Source organism: Pyxicephalus adspersus, chromosome 4, assembly GCF_032062135.1.
Source record: "Pyxicephalus adspersus chromosome 4, UCB_Pads_2.0, whole genome shotgun sequence".
In the NCBI taxonomy this organism is placed as follows: domain Eukaryota; kingdom Metazoa; phylum Chordata; class Amphibia; order Anura; family Pyxicephalidae; genus Pyxicephalus; species Pyxicephalus adspersus.
The window spans coordinates 64,465,865-64,478,834 of NC_092861.1; the positions used below are offsets into that span (position 1 = coordinate 64,465,865).

The following is a 12,970-nucleotide window of genomic DNA, read 5'->3' on the forward strand; positions in this document are numbered from 1 at the left end:
CCATTTAGATGCAGCTGGATGATTTAATGGAACTGAGGAATAAACATGGCTAAAGTTTGTAAAGATTTCCAGTAAAACATTGTGAAACCTGATTTTATGCCAAGCTGGTACATAAATCACATCTTTGTCCTTATTTTTCCCCCAGTAGTAAGTGGAAATGTATAGTCACAGAGGGTACAGTGGTACTCGTAGATATTGAAAACTTGTGCTTGCAGCCTCTTTGTTCATTATTTCTAAGCTTTTGGGAAAAAAACAAATTAAGCACAAAAATGAGAAGAGAACAGTTATGGTAATTTTGTCTAGTACTTTTGAAGGTACGTTATTGAAAAAAAAAAAGTGTCACTAAGGATTTTTAAGAAATATGTTTCAGTGTCTTACTTAAAATAAAAAAAATAAAATTTACACATGGCATTAGAAACTGTGATCAGATAATTGCTTAGGCACACTGCATCAGCTACCATACGTAAAAATTCTTTTGAAACGTTTCAAAAAAAAAAAAAATATATATATATATATATATATATATATATATAAATAGTTAGGTCCATAAATATTTTGACAAAGACAACTTTTTTCTAATTTTGGTTCTGTACATTACCACAAATAATTTTAAATGAAACAACTCAGATGCCGACTGCAGACTTTCAGCTTTAATTCAGTGGATTGAACAAAATATTGCATAAAAATGTGAGGAATTAAAGCCTTTTTTTACACAATCACTTCATTTCAGGGGCTGAAAAAAATTGGACAATTGACTCAAAGGCTATTTCGTGTGCTGGGGTGGGCAATGCCTTCATTATGTCACTATCAGTTAAGCAGATAAAGGCCTGTAATTGATTTAAAGGGGGGGCGGCTTGTATGTGGAAGACAACATGCGGTCAAAAGGAGCTCTCCATGCAGGTGAAACAAGCCATCCTTAAGCTGCAAAAACAGAAAAAACCCATCCGAGAAATTGCTACAATATTAGGAGTGGCAAAATCTACAGTTTGGTACATTATGAGAAAGAAACAAAGCACTGGTGAACTCGGCAACGCCAAAAGACCTGGTCGTCCACGGAAGACAACAGTGGTGGACGATCGCAGAATAATTTCCATGGTGGAGAGAAACCCCTTCACAACAGACAACTAAATGAACAACACTCTCCAGGAGGTAAGCATATCGATATCCAAGTCTACTATAAAGAGAAGACTGCATGAAAGTAAATACAGAGGGTGCACTGCAAGGTGCAAGCCACTCATAAGCCTCAAGAATAGTCAAGGCTAGATTGGACATTGCTAAAAATCATCCAAAAGCCAGCACAGTTCTGGAAAAACATTCACTGGACAAATGAAACCAAGATCAACCTTTACCAGAATGATGGCAAGAAAAAAGTATGGAGAAGGCGTGGAACAGCTCATGACCCAAAGCATAGCACATCATCTGTAAAACATGGCGGAGGCAGTGTGATGGCTTGAGGGTGCATGGCTGCCAGTGGCACTGGGACACTAGTGTTTATCCATGATGTGACACAGGACAGAAGCAGCCGAATGAATTCTGAGGTGTTCAGAGACATACTGTCTGCTCAAATCCAGCTAAATGCAGTCACATTGATTGGGAGGCGTTTCATAATACAGATGGACAATGACCCAAAACATACAGCCAAAGCAACCCAGGAGTTAAAGCAAAGAAGTGAAATATTCTTCAATGGCCAAGTCAGTCACCTGATTTGAACCCAATTGAGCATGCATTTCACTTGTTGAAGACTAAACTTCGGACAGAAAGGCTCACAAACAAATGGCAACTGAAAGCCGCTGCAGTAAAGGCCTGGCAGAGCATTAAAAAGGAGGAAACCCAGCATCTGGTGATCTCCATGAGTTCAGAACTACAGGCTGTCATTGCCAGCAAAGGGTTTTCAACCAAGTATGGGAAATGAACATTTTTTTTCAGCTTTTTAATTTGTCCAATTACTTTTGAGTCCCTGAAATGAGGTGATTGTGTAAAAAAGGCTTTAGTTCCTCACATTTTTATGCAATCTTTTTGTTCAACTGAACAAAGTAAAATTGTTCAGTTGAACAAATTTAACACTGAATTAAAGCTGAAAGTCTGCAGTTCAAGTGCATCTGAGCGGTTTCATTTTAAATTAATTGTGGTAATGTAGAGAACCAAACTTAGAAAAACGTTGCCTCTGTCAAAATATTTATGGACCTAACTGTGTGTATATATATATTTATATACGAAAAGAATAAAGGGAGCAAGATCCTTCAGATTTTTTATACACATTGCTTCAGTTATGTTTTATGAGTAGTTTGTTCTGAGAATCCCTGCTGGGGATGTAGGCAAGCTATAACCAAACAATCAGCACTTACAAATTTCTCGGATTAGAAATTGCGCGTGATATCTATTTTTAAGTGGTGGTAAAGGAATCAGTGGGAGAGCTGTAGTTTTACAAACTAGGCTTAATAAAATATATTTTCAGTAACCCTTGTAAGGTGTTCCCTTGAGTCTGCCTGCAATCCATTACAGAGAGAAAATTTTCTAGATTTACCTTACCTGCTGAGTAAACTTGAGAAGCCCAAATAAAAAAGAATATGTTCGATTCTGCTTTAAAAATTCTTATATGAAACTTCTGTTCTTGGCATCTCTATAAACATAGTCTTGGAAACTGCATCTTTGGCTTTCCATAACTGTGTAGGCCAGCAAAAAATCCATCCTTCACTGGACATTAATCATGATCTCTAGCGTAAATATAAAAACTGAACATGAAAGAGTTGGATAGCTCTAACATAATCAGTACAACAGAGCACAAATACAAATACATAATGCAATCTACAATAAACTGTATTAAGGATCTGTGTGTTACTATATATATCTTCCATGAAACAATTTGGTTATAAAAAGTAGAGTAAGATAATAAAATCAGCTGCAATTTCACAATTAGACAGGTGGTGAGGAAGACTGCAAGGTTCTTGTATAGTCTACACTAGTTATAACACACAACACAAAAATGTCAGAGTTAGAATGTTAGAGTGTGTTGAAATGGGGTTAGTCCATTACAAAATGAAACTGGGAACTAAAATGAACATGTTAAAGTTGTATTGTTTGAAATAATGCTTTCTGTTTTATTTCCAGTCTAATAGGTAATGAATGATAAGAGATGCCAATATTTATAAAAAAAAGTATATATATATATATATAGGTAGTCCCCGGGTTGCATACAAGATGGGGACTTTAGGTTTGTTCTTAAGTTGAATTTGTATGTAATTCAGAACAGGTACATTATTTTATTAAATGCAATTAGGACAGATGTTTGTATTATTAAGCAGCATGGTGTCAGTTACTGTAAAAAATCTTCACTGTGAGCTAATCACAAACAAAGCAAAAAAAACAAACAAAAAAAAAAAGAAAACACCCCCTCCAAGCCTCCATCCTGCATGGGAGGGAGCAGGGATGCCCGTTCGTATCTAGGAGTCATCTGTATGCTTGATGTCCCTAACTCGGGCACTACCTGTGTATATATATGTATATGTCTTGAACAAATGTATTGGGCAGAAAAAAGGCGAAGAGAATGTGACAAGGTAGAACCACAACCTAAAATACTACTAAGGCTACAGATTACTGTAAATAGGGAGGTGTCTTCTGATAATTCTACAAATTCTATTTTGGTTTGGAAAAAATGACAGAAAATCTGCTAAACCCATTTGTCAATTAATCAATTCTACATACCATTATCATTAATTTATTGATCTGCTTAAGTAGTATTCTCTTCCAAATAACCTAAAATAAAAAATTTGCTTAAGTCTTTCAAAATAAAACAGCCACAGCCTGATTTGGACAGGTTTTATTTCATAGATTCTGCAAGCAAAACTGATTGGATACAAAAAAATGTTTGATATCATTTACCATCCACTCAAGCGAAGGAAAACTGCACATATGCACCAAATACTAATATTTTAACAGTGTAATAGTTCTATTAAGACTGAATCTCACAGACATAAGTTAAAATAAAATAAAAAAACCTAAAAAATAAAAACAAAAATATAATATCTGGCAAGTGATTAAATAATCTTCTGTGAGTTCTCTAAAAGTAAACAACGTCAATAAAAGCAGAGGGTCTCATTATGTTCAAGTGAATAGAGATTGTGTAGTGTTTTTCTTAAGCTTGGTGCGTATGTTAAGCATAATATAAATAGTTATGAGGTATTCTTAATTTGTATCTAATGAAGCAGTGTTTGGCATATTGAAGTTCCCTCTGAAATGCAGTTATAAATACATTCAGCAATCACTTAGTTTGTTTTCCTCACGCAAATGTGTCTGTTAGTTTTTTTTTTTTTTTACTGTCCCTCAAGCATTTCCAAACTAGAACACAAATTTCAATAAAAATATGTGTAAAAAAACAAAGACGAAGACAAAACACACATTTAAGGCCATCTGCAGGGTTAAAATCAAATCTTGCATTATTCCACAAAAATCTACATGATATTTTACATCTTATGAACTTAAATAGGCAATGCACAATGAAAGACTTTCTCCAGAGTTTATCACCCTATCTTTTTGTTGTCTTTGTAGTTGCAAGTTTGCTTAAGGGTGACCGCCGTTGAGGAGTGGGAATTTTGGAAGGTTTGCCCGTTGAAAGTCGTGAACTTGCTCTTGGAGAGGGTCTGCCATCATGAACAGTCTCAGACATGTCAGAACACACAGACTGGATTTCAGAAATATCAAAGTCAGAGGCATCACTTCCTCGGCGGCTACTTGACCTGCTCCCAGCCTTGCTTCCAGCTCGACTTGGAGTTCTTCGGTAATCTGTTATAAAAGATAGCAGTTACAATCCTAAATCAGCTAAGATTGAATAACCATGTATGGATTTCCTTTTTGTTCCAAGTTTATGGTAAATGACATGGAAGTCATTGCTGAGTAGCAATTAGCCATACTGAGAGTTTTTGCCATGCCAATGTTTCTTGAGAAATGAGGACATTTTGTCTAAACTTTGCAGTCTATAGTGATGACAAAATTAGTTGTGTTTTTAGTGGTTTTTAAGGATTTAATTATAAAAATATATTTTAACCTAGCATTTGCCCAAATGGTAACCTTAACTCATAATATTAATAATAATATTAATAATAATAAAAGGCATTCAAAGTCATGCGATTGCTGTGTCAGAGATGCAGATTGGATTAAAAAATGAATTAAAAATGCACAACTGTCGTTGAGGGTATCATGGAATCCAGGAGATTTGTTCCTAGCTTTAATAGGGGGAGTATTTTTTTAATTTGTTATGCTACTTTTTTCTGATGCTGCACTGCTTTGGTGTAATAGCTTATTCATATATAAGCATTCGTCATATGTGCATTTCTCATGTGCTTACTGTTTTTTTAAATTTTTTAAAGGACGTCACCTATGAGTTAGAGTAGTAAGTCAGACTGTTGTTAACTGTAAAGGAATGGTGATTTGCCTCTGGAACCACACTTGAAATTAGGAATTGAGAAATCATATGTGTGTAACCTAAGTTTAAATGTCTTACCTGCATATGTCCTGACTTTGGTTGAAGCTGTCGTTAGTAAACTACTTTCTTCTGTTGAGTGAAATCCTTTCCCTGAAAGATATCCCGGAAGCCTAAGCTTGCTTCCTTGAATTGGAGTTCCCTGTGTTAGACAAACAAGAACAAATGTAAGCACAGATTTTTTTCACTTTCTTGCACAACCATGTGCATTTTATTGGAGTAATAACTGTGTATAGAGAAATATACCTTCCACACCTAAAATACATTTTTAAACATTTTTATTGCACTTGATTGGGCATTCTCTAAAAAAAGTTTCTTCCTACTTCTCCTTATTCACTAAGCAAAGTGAAAATTTAATGCTCCGCTCCTTTAATAAATCAAGGTAATTAAGTGCATTATTCTTTATCATTTCTGTACACCATAAAATGACCTCAGATGCATTCAGGGAAGAAAATTGTAATATACAATAATAAATTCATGGGGTTTGAAACACCAGAAGGAGATGAAGAAGATTATTTAAAGTAAGTAAAAAAAAATAAGTAAGGAAAATCTTCTTTTTGATGGTTGTAACCAGAACAAGTGTTTCCATTGGAATCTTTCCGCCCTATTCCCATTCCGATTAAAATAGTAGAATTTCCCTGACTTTTAAACACAGTGACAATTATCACCAATTTCATAAATTCTATCTCCAAATTAAATAGAGAAGGTGAGCCTTCTAAGCAGGGACACAGACAGTAATTAAAACATGACAGGTTCTAACCCTTTCCCATTTTATTCAAATTTAAAAATAGAAAAACAAAACATATTACCGTATGTGGCTGAGAGGTGAAGCTACAAAACACAATTTAAACAGTCTAAAGTGGTGTTATTTCCAACATCCCTAAGCCCTAGCACCCCACCCAGGGCCAGATTTTTAACAAGGCCACCTATTCTATGACTACAGGCAGCATTACAACATCTCCATGTGGAACTAGAACCTGCTGGTGCTTGCTGACAAGATCTAGAGTAACAGAAAGCACAAAGTCAAAGTGATTTTACTGAGGTCACATACAGGGCAGAGAACTCTACAGGGTGACATCTGTATTGAAAGTTTCACTTTCTTTCTCACTCTCTTCTTCTCTCTTCTTTTTCTGTTCTCTCCTCTCTCTCCCTACACCTTTCTTCCCACCTTTTCTCTCTCATCCATTTCTATCTATCCTCTCATCACTCCCTTTTTCCTGCGCCCTGTCCCCTCTCTTTTTCTCTCTCCCCTCTCCCTCTTCTCCCCCTCTCTCTCCATCTCATGCTCCACTTCTCCTCTATCTCTTCTTCTCCAGCCCCCTCCTCTCTTCATCTCTCTCTTACTCTTCCTCTCTTTTTTTCTCTCTTCTCCCTCCCATTTGGAATTTCTCCCTTCTGCTTTTCTTTCCCTTCTCTCTCTCTCAGCTTGCAATCCCTCTTTCTGCCATACTCTTCCTCTCCTACCCCTTTTTCTTTTCCCCCCAATTTTCTCTTTCATTATCTCCCACTCTTACTCTGATTGCCTTCCCCCTCCTCTGTCTCCCCTTTCCTCTCTCTCCCCTCACTCTCCATCTCCCACTCACTCTTACCTCTCCCCCTCTCTCCCCTTGATTTTCTCTTTCTTTCTCCCCATCACTCTCACTTCACTACCCCTCTCTCCCCCTTTCCCCCATTTCTCTTACCATCTCTCGCTCATCTCTACTTCGTTCCCCCTTATCTGTCTTAGTTTTCCCTCCTTTCCTCTGCCTGCCTTTCTCTCTCACTTCGCCCTCTCTCTCCTTCCCTTTTCTCTATATTCTCCCTTTCTGTCCCCTCCCTTTCTTTCCCACTTCTTACTTTCTTGACCCTTTCACTCTCTTTTGTTCATGCAGTACAGCTTTCATGGTGTGTTTTGTGTGTGTCAGCATTAAGTGCTGTTATTGGTTGTGAGTAGGGCAGCACAGGCTAGCTGACCTAGGGGAGCAATAAGAATAAATCCAGCCTTGACCCCACCACAACTCTATTAGAGATGGGACCTTTGACCTATGGCCACAAAAAGTTGAAAGATCATTTTTAACCCGACAATCTTTAGAAGGAACCTGAACACACAGGCACCCAGAGAGTTATCTGTGCCCTGTGAACTCCTCGTCCCAGCCGCAAGCAGCTGACTGGAGACAAAAGCCACCAGAGGGTGAAGCTTTTTGCTTATTAAAAGCCTACATCCACCCCCTCTTTCCTTTTTCATGCCGAGGCATCTTGCAAGGCTTTAAAGCTCTGTAGGAAGGTTTAAGGACAGAGCTCCATTCTTGAGTGACAGGAAATCCAGAGCTAAGATAGGGCTATGTCTGTCAGTTTGAAGTGATGATAACTATGCAGAGAATGGAACCTGTGCTGATGAGGATGCACAGAAGCTTCAAGTGTACTACTGTACTCATGCCACTGAGATTCTACTACTTATCTTATATGCTACTGTGTCCCATATATATATATATATATATATATATATATATACACATTTATATATATCGATATATATCTGTAATGCAATACAACTCTCAATCTCTGTCCCACCCATACAGGGTATTATATTAATAAATACATTTAACAAAGCAATAATTTGTGGAAATATATTATTATGACTAACATAAGTGCAAAACCTTGGTAAAAACAGAAAAGGTATAGAATAGAATAATAACAAGTGAACCATGCTTAATAAATTAAGACAGAAGAGGAAATATTAGTTACTAAATTGAATTATAAGAATACAAATCAGATTAATGCCTAGTCATAATAAATTGATATAGAGAAGAGATTGAACCATATTATTATGAAGTAGGATGGTGGAAGAGATAACAGAGGTCATAATGAAGGTGACTGTCAGGCAGTGTTCACAGAAGAGCATTCAGTGAAGGAGTGACATTGGTTAGTGGGCTGGTTTAGCAGTTGTGACTGGGACACAACTGTATGTTCTGTGTGTACTATACCTCTTCAGATGAGAGTCTGTGCTCAGGGGGCTCAGGACTCTTACAAGGAGTCGATGTTTTGCTGTTTGTCAACCAAGGTTTACCATAATTGCGTGTTATATTGAGAGGTGTCTGTGAAACAATGGCAATGCAGTTTAAAAAAAAAGTGCAGTGATGTAATTATAAAATCCATAAGGAATGGTGTTTTTATGAGATATACATTTATTCAACTAAATTGGACATTACTCTGGTTCAAAAACCTAAACAATATACATAAATGAATGATATACTAAATAATGATATATAGACTAAATGGTACAAGAGAAAGACAGAATGAAACAAAATGTGTACAAATACTGCTTTAAAATATGATGCATCAAACCTATTTGATATTTGACAACATTCTGTTTTTTTTTTTTGTTCCTTTCAAACTGTCAGGTTCTTGTTTCGCCCATAAAAAACATGCCACTACCGAATACAGTGATACATTAATACTCTGCTTTCACAGTATTTCACAGCAACTCTGGAGCCTTATATATGCATAAACCTTACAAATTGGATAACACTGAACTCAAAAGCTATGTACACACATAAAAATGATTGTTGCCTGATGTAAATGGTCAGGCTCATCTGGGGCGAGAATTTGATATGTGTACAGAGGTCATTTGATGTCGTTGGATCCGTTCTGACAGATCCATGAACGGCAGATTATGAACAACCGCAAAAAAAGTGAAGGGAGGAGAGTACAGCAAGGTTCTGTTTGCTTGTTCTCCCCCCTCACCACAGAACAGAACGTTGCTGTGTGTACAGTGCTCATTCATTCATCTGTCAGTCTTTTGTCACTGGAAATGATCATGAAAGATCGTTTCCAGGAACAATAATTGAGCGTGTTCACACAGCTTAGATTTTGCTTATTTCAAAAAGATGCAATGATGTCAATCTGGGTAAAGAAACTTAATTGGAAGATGCAAACTCAAAACTGAATATCTAATTATGATTTACCTAAATTTTAAATATGGAAAGCCACACTTGCATGCCTTTAGGTATAAAAATTATGAATAGACCTCTAACTATAAACATACCTTGGGTGTGCTGGTACCAGTGACTTGTGATGGACAGGCCTGGATGTTTAAGCTTGAGTTGGACCTGTTTGGTGAAGCTCCTCTTGACGATGGTCTAGACCTACGGCCCTTGGGTCGGAAAGGTGTCATGCTTTGACTAATTCCCTCTGGTAAGATGAACTTTTCCCGTAGCTCTACATTTGTCCTTCCTTTGGCTGCAAAGAAGAAACAAATTGATCAATTCTTCACTTACAAACAGATATTGAGATGTCAGTAATTACTGATCACGACCACATGGAAACACACCTGACATAAACAGTAAATTGAACTTATGAGTATACAATTTGCATTATAACCATGTTATAGCCATGTATTCCCATTATACAGGAATACATGTAAAACAGATGGTTTTCGTTTTTTAAAGGGTTTATTAAATATTGCTGCAATCTAATTGCAATGTGTGTTGTGGTCACTGATACATAATAACTGAATGTTTAGAAACACAAGTAAAACTGTCATCCATCATGCTGTGATTAATGTTTAGCTATTTTCAGGACTCACAATTATGACAGCTCGCTGTATTCCAGAAGCACATTCCATTAGTTTGGGTTTACTTGAGAAATGCAATAAAAAGTCCCAACACATTTATATTGACAAGAGATAGAAAATAAATTAGAGCTGCCTGACCTCTTATTTAATAAAATCTATAAAACACTGAGGAAAGGTTTTCAGATGCACATTTAATATGGGAATCAATGACCACAACATAACAGCCATTCAAACTGCAATACAATGTTTCAAGTGGATGATTTGATGGTCATAGCAAGTGCCAGTGAGGAAAAGGGACTAGGACAATGCAATATTTACATCATCACACAACCAACCTCTATTTTCTGCTGCTCAGCTATATAGTGAGTACTTAACACAGACAAATCAGAAATATAGAATTGTCCCTTATTCCAGACATCTTGAGGTGTTTAACTCCGTGGCCATGTTAACACTGTACATTTCAGGTGTAGTGAAACTGAACACAAAAGGCTTTATGATTTGCTTATGACTATAATACACGTATCTCATTCTTTTGTGATCACTGATCCCCTTGCTTTTTGGGTGCAGTACCCCCAAATTTAACTAAACTAAAATGCACACGTGTTAATAGAACCTGATGATGATTCTGAACTGACAAGATCAGTCTGCTCCCCTTACAAACACACACATACAAACATAAATAAAAAGAATGTATATGATCTAGGCCTAACAGAAAGGAAATACACTCTTTCAATGCTGTACTTTTTATACATTTGTGTGTCTCTCTTAAATTAAGTCTGTGGTCCCATGACATGACTGGGACATTTCCTTATCCTGGACACTTCCAACTTATGCACCTTACAAGTAATTATAAAAGGCCACGTATCACTCTAATAGGCACTTGGCAGAGAGCATGAGAAGGAAGAGAGTGTGTCAGACCATGGAAGGCACAGCATCCTTGGCTTTGGGAAAGGATGGATAACATTTACGGAAGATCTATATTATTCTATATTAGGTGTCAGTGTTTGTGTTTTGAATTCAGAACTTACCTTTAATGTTATGGGACAGGAGAAAGCTATCTTTACTTATTCCCTTACTGATACCTAGGTTATCAGCTCGGTGAAAGCAAAATTCACCAAGGATTTCAGTTAAAAGGGAAAGAAAACTGTTGCATATGATAAAGTTACAAATTTACAAAATGACACCTTTACTAATCAACTTTTCAGCAGAAAAATTACATTTTGTTGTCATTTTTTACAGCCTGGAAAATGTCCATGTGACCTAACCTGAATGATTTACAGTGTTCTCTTACTCCAGACACTTTGGTTTGTTACAGTTGTTCTACGGTTAGAATGACACTGAAAATGGTTTTAATGTAAACATGCCTGGATAATGTTAGATTAGTCTATTTTCTGACATTCTAGTTAGAAGTCCTAAATTTAGAAAGGAGAGTGCTGTGCTTGACACAGCCAAAAACATAACAAAGTTTAAATAAACATAGATTTTATTCTATGGACCAAAACTTTAGTGTCTTGGCATGAAGATGCACTGTTAATTTGCTTACTACATCTTAATGCAATCAGATTTAGAAAAGAGGATCTACAAAATCATAACACTACTACCCAAATCCAAACCTAACATAGCGGGGTAAGGGCTGATTCATTGTCTTTCCTATTCTAAAACAGAGATGGGAATGCCAACAGAGAGAGTAGAGTGAATGGCTAGACAGAAAAAATGACCACTGATCAGCGAGAGAGAGTTTCTTACAAACAGACACAAACATCACACCTTAAACCTGCATGGTTCAGCCTTTTGGACAAAAAGTTACAATATAAATGTTGTTCCTCATAAAGTTCTTCTTTGACATTGTTGTCACAAGTGACTGATGTTTTTTTTTTTTTTTTGTGAAAATGACTTAAAGCACATACACCACTTACATGCTATTATCCAGGCATTTATAAACCAGGTAAACTTCCTTTATTTCAGAGGGGAGAGTAAACGGCAGAAAATAGAAAAATGTGTCTAAATGTCTATAAATACTCATAAACACCAATTAACACTTTTATGTGCTTTTATGAGTGTTTATTGGTGTTTTAGAGTCACCAATCGCTATAGCTTGCATTCTACTCGCAGTCCAAAAACAGAATGGCCAAAAATTCTCTAGTGCACACATGCACTTTGAAATTAATGCAAATTGTAAACATGGGCTTTTAGTATTAGGGAAACAGACCATGTTAGCTAGGCAGGCATTAGTTACAAATCTCAGTTTGTACTACTGTTTTCTGCCTGTGAAGCTGTTGGATGCCAGAAAGCCATGAATTGACGCATCACACCATAACAATGAGCTCAAAAATATATGTTCATCAACAAAAATTGGTTATTCTCACTAACAAAAAGCACAGCATGCAAGATATGACAGTTTAGTTTACTATAAATGAACACACAATGGCTCTATGTATTCACCTTAACGTGCATGCTAACCACAGCAAAATCTGAGCTTTAGACGTCAGTGCTCAAGAATATTAAATGAAGAACAACTTGCATGCACTACACACCAAAGAAAATGGTAGACTTAAAAAGATGACAAGTGAAAGGAAAAGGAGTGAAGATGTAGAGAAATGAAAGAGGGAGATATTTGCCAACCTATAAGAGGCTGAGTAGTAATTGAAGAGTTCGATTCCGAACGTAACATTTTACTTCCATGATGATGAACTAGGGAGAAATGACAGAATACCAGTCAAAGAAAACAAAGAAGGATTTTTAGTAAGGAGAAGTAATAAAGGGTTGCTACACGTAAAAAAGAAACATAATAAAAGAAAAAACTTCCAATATATATGCAGAACGGAAACATAGTAAATTTAAAGAACCAATTATGATAAAAATGGACACCAACAGGCAAAACACATTTGCTGCAATTTTGTTACAAACTGTCACATTCTCACTTGTATTTATTTTTTCGTCAT

General features: G+C 36.4%; 1 protein-coding gene across 1 annotated transcript in view; it reads right to left on the bottom strand.

Moving 5' to 3' along the window:
- Window positions 1-3,801: 3,801 nt before the first annotated feature.
- DST (dystonin) overlaps window positions 3,802-12,970 on the bottom strand; it is a 278,032-nt gene continuing 268,863 nt past the window's right edge. Inside the window, exons 83-86 of the mRNA XM_072410183.1 lie at window positions 9,501-9,694; window positions 8,440-8,550; window positions 5,498-5,618; window positions 3,802-4,779 (exon numbers count right to left, since the gene is read on the bottom strand). Of these exons, the coding sequence (XP_072266284.1) occupies window positions 4,523-4,779; window positions 5,498-5,618; window positions 8,440-8,550; window positions 9,501-9,694 (683 nt within the window). The 3' untranslated portion in view covers window positions 3,802-4,522. The remainder of the gene's footprint in view (window positions 4,780-5,497; window positions 5,619-8,439; window positions 8,551-9,500; window positions 9,695-12,970) is intronic.